This window comes from Mya arenaria, chromosome 5 (genome assembly GCF_026914265.1).
Source record: "Mya arenaria isolate MELC-2E11 chromosome 5, ASM2691426v1".
In the NCBI taxonomy this organism is placed as follows: domain Eukaryota; kingdom Metazoa; phylum Mollusca; class Bivalvia; order Myida; family Myidae; genus Mya; species Mya arenaria.
In genome coordinates, this window is record NC_069126.1 from 42,379,303 (window position 1) to 42,398,878 (window position 19,576).

Below are 19,576 nucleotides of genomic sequence, written 5' to 3' on the forward strand. Positions count from 1 at the left end.
TGGCATATGCGAACTGCCATCTTCCGAGTCTATGCACACGTAACAAGGCGTGGGATATACGGACTGCCAACTTCCGAGATTATTCAATGGTGACAAAGCTTCCAACCGAGCCTCTTCACACGTGACATGGCATGGGAAAGACGAATTGCCAACTTACGAGCTTTTACACACGTGACAAGGCGTGGGGTATTTGGACTGCATACTTCCGAGACTCTGCACTAGTGACAAGTCGTGAGTGAAACGAACCGCCAACTGCAGATCCTCTTTTCTGGTGAAAAGACGTTAATGATGCGAACTGCCAAATTCCGATCCTCTTCACTGGTGTCAAGGCATATTTGATACGGACTGCAAACTTCCAACCCTCTTAATCGGTGACAAGGCGTGAATGATATAAACTGCCAACGTCATAGCCTTTGAATTGGTGACAATGCGTTGATAATACGAGTTGCCAACTTCAGAGCTTCTTCAGTGTAGACAAGTAGTATGTGATACGGACTACCAACTTCCAAGCTTCTTTACTGGTGACGAGGCGTGGGTGATACAAACTACCAACATCAGAGCCTCTTCACTGGTAACAAGGCAAGGCGTGGATGATACGAACTGCCAACTTCCGAGTTTCTTGACTAGTGACAATACATGGGTGATACGAACTTCCAACTTCCGAGCTTCTTTACTGGCGACAAGGCGTGGATGATAAAAACTGCTGACTTTCAATTTGTTTTTTCAATGGTGACAAGGCGTAAGCGATACGAACTTCCAACTTCAGAGCTGGTGGCAAGGCGTGGGTGATACGAACTGCCAACTTCCAAGCTTCTTTACTGTCGACAAGGCGTGGATGATACGAACTGCCAACTTCCGAGCTTCTTCCCTGTCAACAAGGCGTGGATGATACGAGCAGCCAACTTCCAAGCTTCTTAACCGTCGACAAGGCGTGGACGATACAAACTGCCAACTTCTGAGCTTCTTAACTGGTGAAAAGGCATGGGTGATACGGACTGCCAACTTCAAACTCTCTTCACTGGTAGCATGGCGTGGGTGATATGAACTGCCAAGTACCGAACTTCTTCACTTTCGACAAAGCGTGGATGTTACAACCCTTCAAGTTCCAAGCGTCTTCACTATCTACAACGCGTGGATGATACGAACTGCCAACTTCCAAGCTTCTTCAATAGTGTCAAAGTAATTGTGACATGAACCGCCAACAACCGAGCTACTTCACTGGTAACAAGGTGAGGATACTTCGAACTGCAAACATCCACGCTACTTAAATGGTGCTGAATAATGCGTGGGTAAATCGAGTGTTAATTTTCCAAGTTCATTCAGTGGTGATAAGGTTAAGATTATACGAAGAGCAAAATCACAACTTAATTCATTGATGATAAGTTGAAAATACTACGATTCTGCGAGTTTCCAATTTCAATCACTTTTGAAAAAACAACAACTACAAATCCCCTAGCTACATTCCACAAGTATTAGGCGTTTATAATTTGAAATTTCAAATTACAATGTGCTTGCCTCGTGTTAGGACGTAGATTTTACGAAACGAAAACTTAATTTTAGAATATGTTTAGAAGAATTACTACATTTTCCTTACTTTTATTCCAAAGTACTATTTAGATTGGTGAGGCTGTAAGCGTCTGGATGTGAACAGACGTATGACAATCAATAAATTGTCAACGCACTGAAAACCATTCTTGTTCATGGACAATGCTTGGTAAAGATATATAAGCAAGTATACTTTTCTGTCTACCAGTTCGTATATTACTTGGATGTGTTTATTGTTTTTTTAACCTGATGGTGCATCATGAAAAAATAAGATATAATTTTATAAAAACATATTAAAAAAAAAACTATACGCCATTATTCTGTTTAAAGATTGGAGCTAAATGGTATTTTTAAACTCAACTGTACTCAAAGTATTCTACAAATTTTATCCTAGATAAATATGTAATAATTTGAAACTCTCTAATATTGCGACTATGTTCTTTGTTTTCACTTCATCTGCAAGACTCACATTTTTTCCTCAAAATGTTCAATTAATTATGGATCCCAAAAATACGTTCCAGATTGGATGAATTCACATTTTTTTCGAGTCACACTCTTAAATGATACATTAGCAAATTCACATACATATTCGTAAGAGTTTCTAAGAGTTGAAAGCATGTCTATTTTTAGTAACTAGACAATATGCCCTAAAGAGTTGTGTTTTCTTGTGAGTAAATAGTACAAAATATTAAATATGAATGAAATGAATAAATATGCTTTATATTGCAATAAAACAAGGTGTTAGTAAGCGATATTTTGTTTCGTAATGGATGTCTTTAGTGCCGACTCATTGCTGTCTACGTTTTCGCTTTTGATGTCCATTAACCAGAGCATTGGAGTTGCTAAGAGTAAATAGTAAAGTGGTTAATGGGACAGATTAGATCATCTTTGAAGAGGTTGATTGTAAGATGCACTTACAATCTGCGCTATGCAGATAGAGGACTGCACGACGAAAGCATATTTGCAAGTTCGAACGAGTCTTAGCAGATGATGTATAGATGATTTGTAAGTCAATACATGTTGCAAGATCGCATGACATATTGTAAGTGTAACAGACCAATCATCTTTACAACATATTTCGTAGATGTTTGAGAGTGTTTTTTTTTCCTTTGTTGACACCTGCACTCCCATAACGGAACAATAACGAATTTACATAGCTTAATTCAGTAACAAGCATGCGGATCAATCGCAACATTATGTAATCATACAACGTAGTATACTTTGAAAAATGCACTTGTATCGCTTTTGAATAAATCGATAAAACTGATCGATGATATACAATGTAATAGTAATCAGTATTTGCACATGCAGCTTCACCCGAACAGGTGTTTTGATTTAAATAAAGGAAAAGCCGCCTTAATATAATTGGTTAATAAGGAACTGATGCATTTTCTTCTGTTCATAACGTTTTGTGTTAGGTTCAGGATGAAATGGATTTAACAGTATGTATAAACATTATTTAACCAAAACACGTTTTTAAAAAAGTATATTAAAACTAAAATCATTAAACCATAAAATTATTTTTTGCAATTCCTACTCCGGTTAAAACAAATATGTGACTGTGAACTACAGATCATTTTTTTTTCTTTGCTTTTAAAACCATTTCAAATTGGCTGTTCATATAAAATGATCTGTTTTATCCCCAGGGAATCTTGTTTATTTAAAAAATGAAAGAGCGGATTCCGATTGGTGTACTTGGAGTTTACGTGATCTAATATTATATAATGATTTGAGGGGTATAATAATAATACTCGACGTTTGGCTTAATAAACGTTTTCAGGTGCAAATACTGATAATACTCTAAGTAGACATAAACACATGATTGCGCATCTTTAATACATGGGTTGTGTTGATTTTTGTTTCCATTGAATGCATGAACATAAATGAGAAATGCTATCCAAACACATAAATATGCGTGTTTAAATGTATTGTTGTTATAAAGTGTACAACAGGTTATATATTGATATATGAAAATATTTTTCGTTTCGTTTTCTTCTTCAACTCCATTCCATTTTTTTAAAGAATTTAATATATTTCTCTAACTCATGCTTTATTTAGACATGATATTTGTTGTATTTGCATCTATAGTTCTTATATTTAAATGTTATTACAATGGTCCTTATTTAAAAATGCACTCTTACTCCCAAATAAGATTTACCACAATTAATATCATTGTTCAATATACCAAAAGGATGAAGAAATGGCGAATAAAATGGATGTTATGAAGGATATCGAGTTCAATTTGAAAGAAAGGTACATAAAACACACTTTTTCGACCTAATGAGACAATAGTAGATCACAATAAATCATTTTGGCAATCACCAATCATTTAATATTACTGCATACAAGTGTAAATGTTTTGTATCATTTTTTGTTTACGTTTTCAAGAAAAGTGTTGTATTTGATAAAAAAGTGAAATCCATGGTCGTTGTTTGATGATGTTGGAGTCGGTAAAAAAGTAACCCAAGGTCGATGTCGATTATCTTTTGTTGTAATGATTCTATGTATTGCATTGCAGAAATAAATCTTTTTACAAAACATAAATACGATTTGATCGGCAGAAGCTTTTGATCAGGTCTGACAATTCACCACAAGGCACTAATTACTCGCGAGAATGGTCCTCGATTATTTCGACTATTGACTGACTTCTCATCGTTCGCTCTCTAACTTGAATACAATATATGAATATTCTACCCCACTTGATGATGATGTTCATGTGGATGTCATTTTAACTGATAATTAAAAAAAACACACACTATTAATCACAATCGACAATTATGCATGTTAGCACAATGTTTGTGCTTTTTATCAATCAATAGGCACTCTAATTAGGCGATATATTTATTCTTGATTTATTTGAATGAACATTTGTGCCAGTGTAAATACGCAAAGACAGAGTTTCTGTGTATAAATGTGGTAAATAGCAATAATGTTATGAGCAATAAAATTAAGAAACATATGTATTACTTCATTCATTTTCTCGAGCTAAATTACCTGTTCCTCCTGAACACATAAGTCTCCCCCGGAGACTGTTAACATATACACAAATCAGAAGGAACACGTCTTGGAATGAACATAGAAAAATGGCAGTGATGTATCACTCAACAAAACAGTCTCTGATATGTTTTATGTAACGATTGCCTTTTAAAGTATCAGTATAAAGTCTCTAACCTAAGCAGTTTTAGTTCGACTCCCCAACTATAACACTTTTTAGGCTGGTTATACCGACAAAACTGCATTTAAACTAAACCAAAAGTATCCACATTAAATATGTCGACTCTTCGAACGCGTATTTAAATAAAAAGGCATAACACTGTAATAAAAAGAATAATTGTCAACTGAGTTAAATGGTTTTGGTAAAATATTGTCAAAATGATATGCAAATTAACATCATCATCAATAATTGAAGTTAAAGAGGGACATACATGATTTAGGTCATCACTCGTACAAATCCAAGGCCAAATGTGCAATGTTTTTGTTTTACTTTGCTCGAGAGTGAATGTCATTAAGAAATGTATTTAGTTTTTTTGGCATGCGTCCAACTGCCTTAAAACGAGCACAGCGAAGTTTAAATAAGCATATATATTTACCAAAGGGTTCATACATGCAATGGTTATACCAGTATACATGGATAGAGGTGCACTTTCGATAGCTGATAAAATTGTCAACTGAACAATGCACACTTCATGTTAAACTTCTATGTATACACTTGATTGAAATGAGATGGTAAAGTACACACTTCACGAACAACTATGACTGCGATATTTAAAAGTAATATAAGCCCGAAGGTATACACTTTGAAGGCAATTAATTACGTTGGCGACGCCACTGCCTCTAAAACGCTTTTACCATCTCACTCTTATCCAGCCGATTGACATTTGCTATTTCATCCTCCATTACTATAATACACATTTTATATACCACTGCCTAAACTCGACTTCCTCGAGATGAAATGGATTCCTATTTATGAACAGCCAAACATGAAACCGTTTGAAAAAACCCTTAAACGGAGGAGGAATTGCGGAGTTTAGTTTGCGACCTAATAACTATAATACTATAGTACCTGCTACATAATACGCAAATAGGTGCGATTTATAATATTATCATGATTATTATATTTCAGATCCTTTTATCAGTTTTATTGAAAAAAAACAAATGCTGACACAAAAGCATAATTTCAGAAAGTGTATTAGGTTTTATGGTTGACCCGTCCATTCGTTGTTAGTTCTATTGTCTTAATGGAACCGTTTGTTTAAAGGTAAAATAGATTATGTAATCAACATGATTATAGAATAAAGATAATATGTTAAAGGGATCCAATGCAAAGCACAACAAGATTTAATCATGTTTAGAACTACGACACTTATGTAGTTATCAAAATACTACACTGGACACGTACATAATGTAATTCGATGTTTTGCTAAACCCGTAGGAGGTTAGGGAAGTTAGTGTTTGGCTAGAACTCATTAGCTATTTAGAGACTTTGATCATTGGGGACATGAATGTACTAAGCATTCAACTTCAATGCATAATATCACGGATGTCTCTTCGGGTTTGCAATAAGCCCGACTGCTGCGAATCACCCTTTTATTAAATGTAAACCAAGTAACTTCCCGAAACAATCCGGCCAAACCTAGCCTCCTACCATACCTCTGCCCCGGATTAAGGTAAAACGCTGATTCCTGTATTAGGCTTTTCATTTTCAAAACTCCTGACTTACCTCAACAAGGGTGTTGATCAAAGCCAATTATTAAGTTATTAACTCTAAATAGTACATATTTTCGTGCAACATTAAAAATCAAGTAAAAAGCGCATTTGCTTGTAAGTTATCATTTATCGGGCTCGAAGCCCAGACCACTGCCCATCCCACCCTCACGCCGCAGAAAAAAATGCTTATTCGTGAATAAGGCTATTTTCGTTTTCAAAAGGAGCGTTATTTACATTCAAAGTAAAAGTTAATCGCTCGAAACACTTCGTATTTTACAGCTTAACTTCAAATCAGATATAAAAGAAAAATAGTAAGCACATACCAAATTATTTTTTTCGTTTATCATTAGTCCTAAACTTGCAAACCAGAAATTAAAACAAATAAATGCCAACCAATAAAACGAAACCAGTTAAGACAAAAAGTTAGAAAAATGCATGTAATTAATACATTGGTGATAAGGCATATGTATGCAATTGACACGAGCTGCATCCTAAAAACCAACGAACTAAAGTGGTGTTCACTCACGAAATATTTGCTTTGTAGTTTAGGGTTATATAATGTATGGTTTTAAGAAATTGGTCATGTCAAATTATATTAGACTTTTAATTAGTGAAACAGTTATTGAAAGATAATTTCTTACAAGACTGACAGAGTGATAGAACATGTCAAGTAGGTCTAGTTTTTACAATAGTGTGGCAAGTTTTAGACCTAAACCATACTACAAAATATTATTTATTTTAAACTTCCAAATGTCTGTGTTAAGACTGCTGCAATCCTTACGTAGATTAAGCATTTGCAACGGGAATATGTAATAGACCGCAATCAACTTCTTTACTTTTTTTTTCTTTTGTATATGCACTTTAGATTTTACGGACTAAGTCCAAGTACCTATAAATTAGTTGAGTTGTTTAATACAGAAAAGGAATTGATTTTGAAAACTCTTAGTTTGTTAATATACGGCTTTTAAATTTAAAAATGTTATATTATATTCAATGTGATTAGATGTTGTATTCTTACTTGAACTTTTATTTATCTATGTATCATTCAATAATGTGTGATAAAATAATATGTGAGTATATTTTACCAATCTGTTTAAATAAGATATTGAAGATACTAGTTTTATATATAGAAACTATGATGTAAACTCTCTAATCGGTGTAATATAACATCATGGTCATCGTTCGCTATTATTATATTTACTCAATTTATCAAACAATGCAGATGATATAATAGTATTGATAAGTGCTTTAAAATAAATAATAGTTTACACCTCATTGACGTGATTGTTTTCGACTATCGTATTAACGTTATTCAACGTTTATGAGAATTATATATAACTCGTTACTCAGTTTGAAGTAAGAATCATTACTTGAATTTTATACTAGATCATGATATTGCCTAAGGCTATACGAAATGTCAACTTCGGAGTAACTTTGCTGGTAATAAAGCGTTCATAATACGAAATGCCAACTTCCAAATTACTTCACTGGTGATAAAGCGTTCATAATACTAAATGTCTAATTCCAAATTACTTCACTCGTGATAAAGCGTTCATAATACGAAATGTCTAATTCCAAATAGGTTGCCATTTACTTAATACACAAAAGTACTTTTAAAAAGGCGACACTGTACGCGAGAATTCCTTTGAATAGTCCATGAAAGAACATTATTTTGTGTTCATTGATAGTCATGCAACTGTTGTAATATATACAGAAAAAATATTTCCTTCTTACCGGATTTTCTTCAGTTTATTAAGTTTAATGGTAAATCTGACGGTACATATATGATTTTTAAAAAACAAAATAGAACATAAATCTTTTAGTTATCAATCCTAATTAAATAGAAAAAATATATAGCAGAAGCAATATAATGTATAGTTATTCTTAGATTATATTGTTGGATTCAATTTTGGATATTCTCAGTATTTCTATGAAATAAAATTCATTGTAAAACAAATAGGAATGCTGTTCATCTGTTTATTCAATTGTCCAAACGATTTGACTAGTTATCCAACATTTTTTATCGAATTCAGACTTAATTTGTAATGTCATTCATAGTTCTAAGCTAAGTAGATTGCTTGACACTTGAAGTGTATTACCTAAACCAACCACCTAACCTTTCCTTCTTCAACTCTATATTTCTCCGTTTGAATTCAATTAACGATATTGCGTGATACTTGTAATTAAGTAACCGTGTTATCATATGTCCCAGATATAGTTCAACATTCTATTACTTTATATTCATCGTTATGATTTTCATTTTGTCATCTATATAGAGTTTATATAATGTCCGTCACTTAAAAAAGCACTCTACAAATTGTTTGGAGAAGAACACTATACGATTTATATATCTTTCGTACTCATCCGTTTCATAACATTTGTACTTGTATTTGATTTTCATTGTATTTGACATGTATTGATGAATAAAATATGTTTAAACTAAATAGAAATAATGCTTGATTATTCAAGTATGTGTACCTGTTTAATAGTACGATTGCCTTCAATGTTAGAACAACGATGTCAAAGTTTTCACTACATCTCTTCGAACTAAAACAATCCAAGCGTGCCCCAACATTTACCTTTATTCCTCATTTTATATGATATCCTGAAAACGTTTTCGCAAATTTGTACTAGACTGTATAGATCTAGTGTATTGTATAGAAGTTTAAAATTATATGTATGTATTATTTTGATTTGCACTCATTAGTGATTCATTAGCATACACAGGTACATATGGAAATCATACAGTTTACAAGACTAAACAAGGCATGTATGGAATATATTATTAGATAGATAAAACAAATGCTTTCAGATGTAGAAATATATGAAATTATTCAAAAACAGCCTTTCTACATTATTAACGCTTTAAAAATAAAATTATTAAATATAACACACTCACAAATAATCCTGACACGAACCTCTGTCTCAAGTGAAAACCGATCAAAATTTAGTCGTACCGACGCATTACAACTGTTAATAATTATGATTAAAAAGTAAAGTCGATAACTGGATAATGTGGTCTAGATAACAAATCGGTGTACACATAAATAATACCGAGTCTAGCGGGTACATTTATATATTATATAGATATGCCCAGGAAGTATCTATCCGACGTATACAACATAAACAGCGAGGACGATTTGTGTTTTGTTCTTAATATTACATAACTTTGTTTACCTAAAAATCCGTACCTTATTATAGTCGTCAGCACAAATTGTGCATTGGAAGAGAAATCATGTTTATAATGCAAACAACAAAAAATACAGGGACAAGCCCAGTAGTCGAAAGTTAACAGTTAAACCCTGTTTAGGGGAATGGACGTTACGTTACCTATTGGGAAATACTGGCATGAGGCCATTTCTAATCGAAACTCAATTGATGTTCTATTTTATTTTATTTTTTGATTTTTATATATCATTTTAAGTTATCACAGTATTGCAATAATAAAATAATTCGGTGTTAAAAACACAAACACAAAACACACTGCATGTATACTAATTAATATTATCATTTGCAAATAATAACGTTCATGATGTTCAATTTGGTAGTGACATGATGACAACAAATGCATTCACAATTGAAATTCGTTACGTGTAATTTTAGGAAAGTGGTAGATTTTACTTAAATAAATAACTGGTAATAGAAGTGCATGTAAAGTGAAAAGTTATTTTCCTGTAAGTGAAAAAAGGCGAAACACAGGTTGATTTGCTGTCAAAACAATAACACATATTAGAAATTACTTGATTTAAAGATGTACATTTGTAATCAAAGTGAATTAGCGGGACAGTAGTGAACTTTTTTTTTACAACAAAGAGTCAGTACGCGTAAATTAGAACACTTACAAAACGTGAAGTTAAATATGCACTGATTCGTAAAAGTGTATTGAGGTTGTATACCTGTTATCAAGATATGATCTACTGTGACTAATAATATTGATTATTGCGAATGAGAGATTATTTGAATCGTTATCATTATCGTTGGAGATTGACATGTTTTGTGAAATGAAATTATGGTATACAGTAAGGAATATAATTATTTTATAGAATGATTTAAAAGTATGGTGAGCTGAAAGGGACATGATAGAAATAACGTGAGAATTTTATTTTGAAAACTATTTTTTTTTAATAATTAACGAAATGAAATGATGTATAGTTGTTTATAAATATATGAAGTGTAGCATATGTCATTAGGATTGATTGGTGTCAATGTTATGGTGTGATTGTGCTCAAGATTTAATTGTGAAACACTCCTGTAATAAAGATTTGAGGTTGGAAGTAGTACCCACTGTAATAAATTTGTATTGACCTACACGGGAACATTATTAATTGAGATGTGATATACATTGTAAAATATTTTGTATTTTTTTCTATGAATTAAGTGAAGAACTTGAAAGGTGTAAATTTGAGGCACATGGTAAAAGTGGTCATTTAAATTTAATATTGTGAACAAAGCTGTAATTTTGATAATGATCTTTGTGCATAATTAACATTTTGACACGTGGACACTGCAACTTAAATGGTAAATATTGATTGGGGTATTTGTAATTAAGGTATGATAAAATAGTTGTGGTACTGAATTCAGTTTAATGGCAGAATGTGTTGCGGATGACAGTAATATTGAGTGTGATCAAGACCACTATCTATACCAACCTTATCCACATTCAGTGAAATTGAGTCGGGAATCGATGTTGATTTTGAAAGTGAAATTATTTGAAAGCAATACAGAAGGCTAAAACATGCGACAATCAATTAAGGGCAAGGTATTTGATATATGTGTACTGCTGGTGGTGATACATCTTGTCAGGATATAAAGTACACATTAAAATTTGGAAAGCCAAGTGCATGTATTGAAATACTTTTATTTATTGAAACATAATAATTATAATAGAAATATGCCTACTTTTTTGAAAGAGCAGAACATTCGTTTCCAGGGCAATGATACTTCATGGTTTGAACTAGAATGATACAGAGATTTTGAAAATAACTAGGCCTAAAGACATATTCAACTCTACTAATTCCACCCAGTGTCGGATTAAAATAATCATATATTGCAATAACGATTTTTCGAGCAAAATTGGAAAGGAATAGACGTGTGACAGCAGATGGACATAGTTACTAATATCGTCGGAATGAAATATTCAAAATAGAGAGAGAACGTGGCTATTCATCATTTAATACAGTTTTGATCAACATAATAAAAGTTTAAATATCAAGATGATAGAAAAAGGACATACAACTACTAAAGACGGCCAGTATTTACTATTGCTTGTCTCGACTGCGTGCTGCAAATCCAACGAAAAGGGATATATAGGCAAAACCAACTCAAGAATAATATCCTCACTCATTATATGAACTTCCCTTAAGTCAAACGAGACCACAGTTAGCTGGTCAAACTTATGTAGCTGGTATTTAACGGAATAATGTAACAGTAAGGGCACTTTTAGACAACGATTTTATCGATATAATGTTCCAGGCTGTTTATAACAATCATCTAAGACATATTGAAATATTGTCATCAGATTAAGTCTTAACTGTTGAATTTTCCAGTGGTAAAATCCTGCCATAAAAGATTGGTTTGATTTAAAGTTAGGAGTTGAACAATGACTGCAGGGATCAGAAATTCAATCATATTTTATTTGTAACCGAGGATACCAAGTACTACACTGATACTACTTGGTGACCAATTCCTACATAATACAATGCTTCACAAGCCTTAGTATATATCATACGGATGCAAATTTGCAAGTGAGATTGACCTGAAATGGAGAATTATATAAAAGCTGTAATGATATGTGCGGCCAAACATAGAGTGGATGTTAAGCACAGTGAATATCTGGACATTAAATGATATACTATAGATAGCTATATTGACAGACCATCACTGCACTAATCCTGATAGCGGATGATACATCTTTACCTGAGTTTGTAGATAGCACCATTTGAATAATTAACTATGAATTTACGACGGCAGTTAACAAACAAATTTACAGCCTAACCACCAAAACAGTATACGAAACTCCAACATCAATGACTTTAATAATTGAACCTGCTTCGATTAATGACGATGCACTACATATTTAAAACTAGACCATCAAAATTGTCATGGAGGAAAAACATGCTGATAAAAACAGGCTGATGAAGTTGATGCCGACATAGGCTTGTGAGACGACATGATTAGACATGGATTATTATTGTCTTCCAAAAATTCAACAACCCTTTCTGATACTATCTTACATGATACACACTATTTGTCGCAGTCCTAATAGCGGGGTCGAAGTATCCATGGTCCTCGAATGTGCCTTTGGTTAAAGAGAAAAACGGTCTTCTGTGTAATTGCTTCGACTACAGATAACAAAATAACCGATCAATCACGGAAGCATTTGCATTTCCCCGCACAGTTCTTTCAACGATTAATATGATAACCGGCTATTATGCGGTTGAGAATGAAAAGGTCACAAGGAGTAGACAACATTCACTCTAGCACCATTTGGTTTATTCTAATACGTCAAGATGCCACTCGGTATGCCCAACAGTCTAGTGACCTATAAGCGGCTGTTAGATGAGTGCATCGGCCCCCTCGATTTGACAATCCTCATCATATAATTAGACGGTCTGATTGTATGCGCTGAAAAGTACAAAGAACACCTAAGGCGATAAGACCTAGTATTGAAGATAAGTGCGGACTGCAGTTGTCTGCAGAAAGGTGTTACATTATCCTCATAATAGTACATTGCAGAACATGATTTCATTGACGAGGGCTTAGGGACAAACCATCCCGAAACACGGAAGCTTCATGATTGGCGTACACTGCAGAAAGTAGATAAATTTCATTCGATTGTCTCCTTTACTTCTTATTATAGCGGTTTATGATGGATTTCAGCAAGGTTAAATCGGCATCGTCTGATCTTCTTACTGGCAATGTAACAAGGGAAAGGGCTACTGTTTTTTTTTCCGAAGCGCCGCCGTCTTTACTGATTCTCCCCTTTAACGGGTGCTTAATTGAAGGGATATAATATTGAAGGATGGATTTAATAGTTTTAAATTATTTTCGAACAAAATAAGCAAGAGGAGAACTCTGCCCAAGAGTTTCAAATCTTGCAAGGTGCACAACTTCACATTACGATCTATCTGTGTTCCAAATTTCATCCAAGTAGTTTTTCAGAAAGTGCTAAGAAAAAGCGTAAATTATAAAAAATGAACAAGGGGCATTAACTCTTAAATAAAGTGCCCCAGAGTTATAATCCTTCCAATTAGCACAACCGCAAACTTCTTTCCATATATTGCCAAGTTTCAATCAATTTCTTTAAGCAATTTTTGAGTGAATGCCATGAAAAAAACTTGCATAATTAAAACTGAACAATTGTAGAAAACTTTGTTAGGAAATGCCAAAAATTTATACTTCCCCATAAGTGCATTTCGTAACTAATCACCACATATTCGACTCCTTTAAATATTTTGCAAATACATTTTGAGATAACTTATGCGTTTACAATAACCATATGTTGCAATACATTGCAGGTACAGAATATACTAATTTATTGAAAGACTGCATACAGGTGTAAACTTCCAAAATCATAGTTATATTTCAATAGTCAGGGCATAAGTAAATTATTTCATTCTCTATTAAAATTGTATTTGAATACTTATTTATTATATTTTTTCATTCAATGATGAGGTTAGATTTGTGACTATTATTGTTTACTGTGTGATGAATGTTCACATTGAATCATAGACAATGATTACGCCATAACTGTGTCACGTGACTCATATACCTTGGCATTTGACTGTCAAGCGATACTGCCATGTATTGTTTACACCGTAATAAATCTTATTTGGGTGTTAACTATGAACATGCAGCGTAGTTAAGAAAATCAGTTCTTGACATCAGATAGATGTATATTGAAAGTAATAAGTGCCTTTTTGATAAATTTAGTTTGTACGTAGTTATAACTAATATAGGAAAAACAGTTTAGTAAGTATGTTCATTATGTGGCTATTGAATTAGCTGCATTTATAATTTATCTATTTGAAGTGAACTATTTTTTAACTCAAACTATTTATGTTTAATGTGAGGAAACTGTTGAAATTAAATTGATTAATATGTGATGAAATAGTTGCTTTGCTTGGATTAAAGAGGCAAAACACATATATTTTTTCCTGTCACCTCGAGGTTTGCTAATTTAAAGGTTCACAAATTAAATGAATGAAAGGAACGGTATTAAACTTAAGAAAAAAAAAACAAAACAAAAACAGAAAGAAATGAATTAAAGGGATATTTTGAAGAGTTGCTTGAAAGAGGTGTCTGTTACGTTACGTGCTTAGGTGTTGTGTATTGAAATGACAGAAAGATAACCCTTATAGTGGAAGAAAAGTTGAATATATGCATATTCGTGAATGTAAACTGAGGTGCAAACAAGTTTTTAGGATACATTCTCTAGTCAATAAAGTTAGTGATTTTTGCGGCGAGTGAACATTGCTTTTGAGTCTTGTTCATTTTCGCGGGAGATTGACATGTTTTTTGTTAAATAAACTCTTGGTTAACAGTAAGAGAAAGGGTTGATTAATGAGATTATTTATAGAATAATACATGGTTGAACATAGCTTTTGGTTGATAATTGCCCCAGTGGAAGAAATAATTGCCTGATGGCTTTAGCCCGGGTGCAATTATTTCCACTGGGGCAATTATGAACCAAAAGCAATGGTCAACCATGTATTATCCTGTATAATACATATGTGTTGTCGATGAATTCAAATAAATTTACAAACATGAGTTTGTGGAATTTTACTTATCTGATAAAAGCTTACTTGGATTTTTCACTAATAATTTCATATGGTAGTGGGATTCCGCTCTATGCCTATCGTACATAAGTGTGATACTGACCTAAACTTGTCATAAATAAGGTTATAGGTTAGTGTGATACTGTACTTAACTTATTACAGCTTATTGTTATACTGTAGTAAGCCTATTTTTAAATTAGTGTGATACTTTACCTGACATATCATAACTTAGTGGAATACTGTACTAAACCTATTTTATCTCAGTTTGATACCTGATTTAATGTTTCATAGATAAGCTTGTTACCGTGCTTAACTTATCGTAGCTTAGTGTGATACTGTACTGATCATACATTGCTAAGTGTAATACAGTACTCAACGCTATACAGCTGAGGCGGTAAATACCACAAACATGCAGTGCATGAAAAAGGTAATACCGGTTATTTAACCTTTTTGCTAACGCCTGGATCTGACGCTGATAAAGGCATTCTATCATACGGACGAATATATGCGTGAGATTGCTTACGCTGTAATCATTTGAATAAACTTAATGATAACTTTTATGGTGACATAATACCGAATTTAATTTTCAGCCAGAAAAAAAACAACTGTAAAGACAGTACATTCATAGCTTTGAGTCATACTTTACTTAATAAAACATAGCTTAATGTGATACTGTACTTAACCAATTAAAGAATTGCATGATACAGTACACAATCTACCATGGGTTAGTGGAATATTGAACTAAACCTATTATAACTTCATGGATACTTTGCTAATCCTTTTAAAGCTCAGTGGTATACTGTACTCAAAATAGCATAACAAAGTATGATCATGAACTTAGCCTAATATAAATTATTGCGATTTATACTCAACCTGTAATAGATTATTATGATAATGTAGTATATCATAGCTTAGTTTGATAAGGTATTTAACCAATATTTCTGAAGTTTGATACTGTATCAAACACATCATATATTAACTTTTTTTCTGTTCTAAATGTATCATTGCCTAATGAGGCACATACTCACAATCTTTAATAGCTTAGTGTTATACTGTTTTAAACTTATAAGGGCTTAGTACTTAGATTATCATATCTAAGGATGATTATTTACAATACCTATCAAAGCTTAGTGTAATACGGTATTAAATCGCACATGGTTTAGTGTAATACTGCAATTTACCTGACACAAATTTCATTCTTGTTGTATCATAATATTCTATATTTATGGCACCGCGCACCCCAGTTAAGTCGTGCAGCGTCGGGAACGGGCCAGCATATACACTCCGGTATAGTAGGGGTGGTCACCGAGCCCGAGCCACACTGTCTAAGGGGCACGTGCAGTTGGCCATTAATTTGGGGAATTAGCTGGCACAACTGCGAGTTACCGTTTAAGTTCAGATCACGTTTAATGGTTCACTTTGATTAACAACTCAAGTCCAATTAAGATGTTTAAAAGTTGGTTCTTTATTAATTCCACATTTAAGTTGAATAGTTAACAAAGATAAATCCAAAGACTTATTTAACAAGAAACATGCAATAGTCCATGTGATATATTAAGTTATGAAAGTAAGTGAATTAATTATATAGTCACAAAAAAGTAGTTCAAAGATATTTCCTTAGTAAAAGAAGAAGTACAAAGTTCCTAGTTTATATGTATCTCTAATGTATATATTTCTCCTTTTTCTTTTTTTAAATAAAAAATGTACATACTTATATACTAACTTAAAGAGTAGAAGTTACCAATCAGAATTTAGTGATAAAAAGATAATGATCGAAGATTTTAGAAAGTGTCACTCAAAAATAATTATTGTCAAAAATAAAATTTACAATTAGATTAAGTCTGAGATAATTGAGAAGTGTCAAAGTCTCAAGGAGTAAGGTTTATGATTATGATCTGAGATAATTAACTGATAATAATTAAGAAGAGGAAGCAATAAAATCTTATCAGAAATGTCAAAACACTCAATTGCAATTAAAATGACTGACAAAAGTCTCTTTAGGAAATTATGAAAGTAAATATCATAGAAAAATAAGATGTAACCAAAAAAAAAGACAATAATTTTCCAACAGAATTTGAAAGAGAAAGTCACACGGTGACATTTATATACACATATGTGTCAGTTACTTTAAGAGTTTTTATATTGCGTGAAAGAAGGCATACTTGGTTTGCACTTCAATACTATGAAAATTCGACAAAAATTAATACATACTTCTTAATTGTTTATTATTGTTTTGAAAAGCTTTAAAGGGACTGTGTCACAGATTGGCACCCAAAAAGTTTTTTTTTCTGTAACGAATCTCAGGACAATTATCTTATAGAATGTGTTACGCTTTGCTATCATAATTGTAAAAATGTACCAAAATAAACAAAATAAAAAATTGTGTCGGAGACCGGGTTCGAACCCGCGTCGCCAAAATTGAAGTCCAGCGTCTTACTCACTGAGCTACAAAGGCTTATTCTACTCGGGTGACATAATCAAGCTATACACCTACCTCGGTAATATCACGTGATAACACCGACTAGCTTATCATGCAAAGGGAATGAATTATACCTGGTAGACATACCCAGTAATCTTTTTTTAATGGAAAAACACGAAATAACTGCTAAACTTAAATTAATTGTAAACTATGTGGTACTCCAGTTAGTAAGTTTCCATGCAATGTACACCAAGTGCCAAGTTTATGTCAGTTTTCGACATTTTTTTTATTTTTTTTTGTTATTTTATCATACGTGAGACAGCCCCTTCAAATACGTTTTAACTTTGATTCAGTTAAGATGGTTTGTTTAAATATGTTCAATTCATTATAAGTTCCTTAAGACGCCCTATATTCTAAATGTGTAAAGGCTGTTTATCATCATCATCATCATCATCATCATCATCATCATCATCATCATCATCATCATCATCATCATCATCATCATCACCATCATCACCACCACCATCATCATCATCATCGCTTCCGTAAAGACTCAGTAGTATCTTCGTGCGGATAAACGCATTTCGCTTGGATGATCTTCGTTTGCTTCAATAATGTCACTAGTTTAATCGAAGTCCCCTATATATAACATCATCATCATCATCATCATCATCATCATCATTCTAATCCTCATCCTCATCCTAATCCTCCTCCTCCTCCTCCTCCTCCTCCTCCTCCTCCTCCTCCTCCTCCTCCTCCTCCTCCTCCTTCTCCTCCTCCTTCTCCTCCTCCTCCTCCTCCTCCTCCTCCTCCTCCTCCTCCTCCTCCTCCTCCTCCTCCTCCTCCTCATCATCATCATCATCCTCATCATCATCATCATCATCATCATCATCATCATCATCATCATCATCATCATCATCATCATCATCACCACCACCACAACCACCATCATCATCATCATCATCATCATCATCATCATCATCATCATCATCATCATCATCATCATCATCATCATCATCATCATCATCATCATCATCGCTTCCGTAAAGACTCAGTAGTATCTTCGTGCGGATAAACGCATTTCGCTTGGATGATCTTCGTTTGCTTCAATAATGTCACTAGTTTAATCGAAGTCCCCTATATATAACATGATCAACATTGGGTTGTTCTCAATTCACTTTTGATAGGGCAGCCATACATATGATAAGGTACACACATATATAAGAAGTATGTATCAAACAAAACAAGTACAACTTACCGCAAACAATCATGATTGCACAACATATTATTTCAAACAAGAGTGATTTATCTTTTACTTTTAGTGAATGCCATTGAACAAAAAAACATATGATTGTAAAGCGTAGCCAAACATTTTACCAATTATTAATAAGAAGAAAAAGTAACAAACATAATAAAAAAACACCTTGTATTCAATATATAAACGCATATAACAATAAAGCTGTCATAAATCATATTACAGTAAACAGTTACTGTACTTTTGATATAATTTAATAGACAAAAATCTATTTTAATATGATTCATAATCGTGGCCCAACTTTACATCAATTACTTTTAATAATGACAATCAAAAGGACCCCCAACCCTTTAAATTGCCAATCATGATAACAAAGGCATTTTAGTGAAACATGACATAAACTAAAAAAAGTAATATGTAAAATTGAGAATTTTTTTTATCCTGCTTGTATTAAAATGGAAAATACAAGTACTGGTATAACTAAGACCAATACAGCAGAATAATCTAAACATTTATGTTGCTTTGTTTTTTTTTTAAATACCTTTTGTTATTTCAAATTATAAATGACTATTTATGCGAAAAGCTACAGACACAAGCTTAGTAGCAAAACGTTTAGACGTTAACCCGGTATAATGGCAATATGTAAACGCCGAAGACATAGAACGGTCAGTAAAATGTAAAACCAGTTGAAGTGCACACAACTCACTCTTATCCCAACAATCCTAAATTAAAAAAAAGAAAAGAAAAAGGTAAATCTCATCAAAGTATGCATTAAATTTACTCGAGGAAACTTAACAATTACTTCTATGATGAGGGATCCCAACTCTATCTGCAGACGGAGGAATACAAATCAGAGGACAAAATGCAACAACT

The 19,576-nt window shown here is 33.0% G+C and overlaps 1 protein-coding gene across 1 annotated transcript in view; it reads right to left on the reverse strand.

Moving 5' to 3' along the window:
- Positions 1-762: 762 nt before the first annotated feature.
- LOC128235724 (uncharacterized) overlaps positions 763-19,576 on the reverse strand; it is a 31,986-nt gene continuing 13,172 nt past the window's right edge. Inside the window, exons 4-5 of the mRNA XM_052950525.1 lie at positions 4,540-4,574; positions 763-1,018 (exon numbers count right to left, since the gene is read on the reverse strand). Of these exons, the coding sequence (XP_052806485.1) occupies positions 763-1,018; positions 4,540-4,574 (291 nt within the window). The remainder of the gene's footprint in view (positions 1,019-4,539; positions 4,575-19,576) is intronic.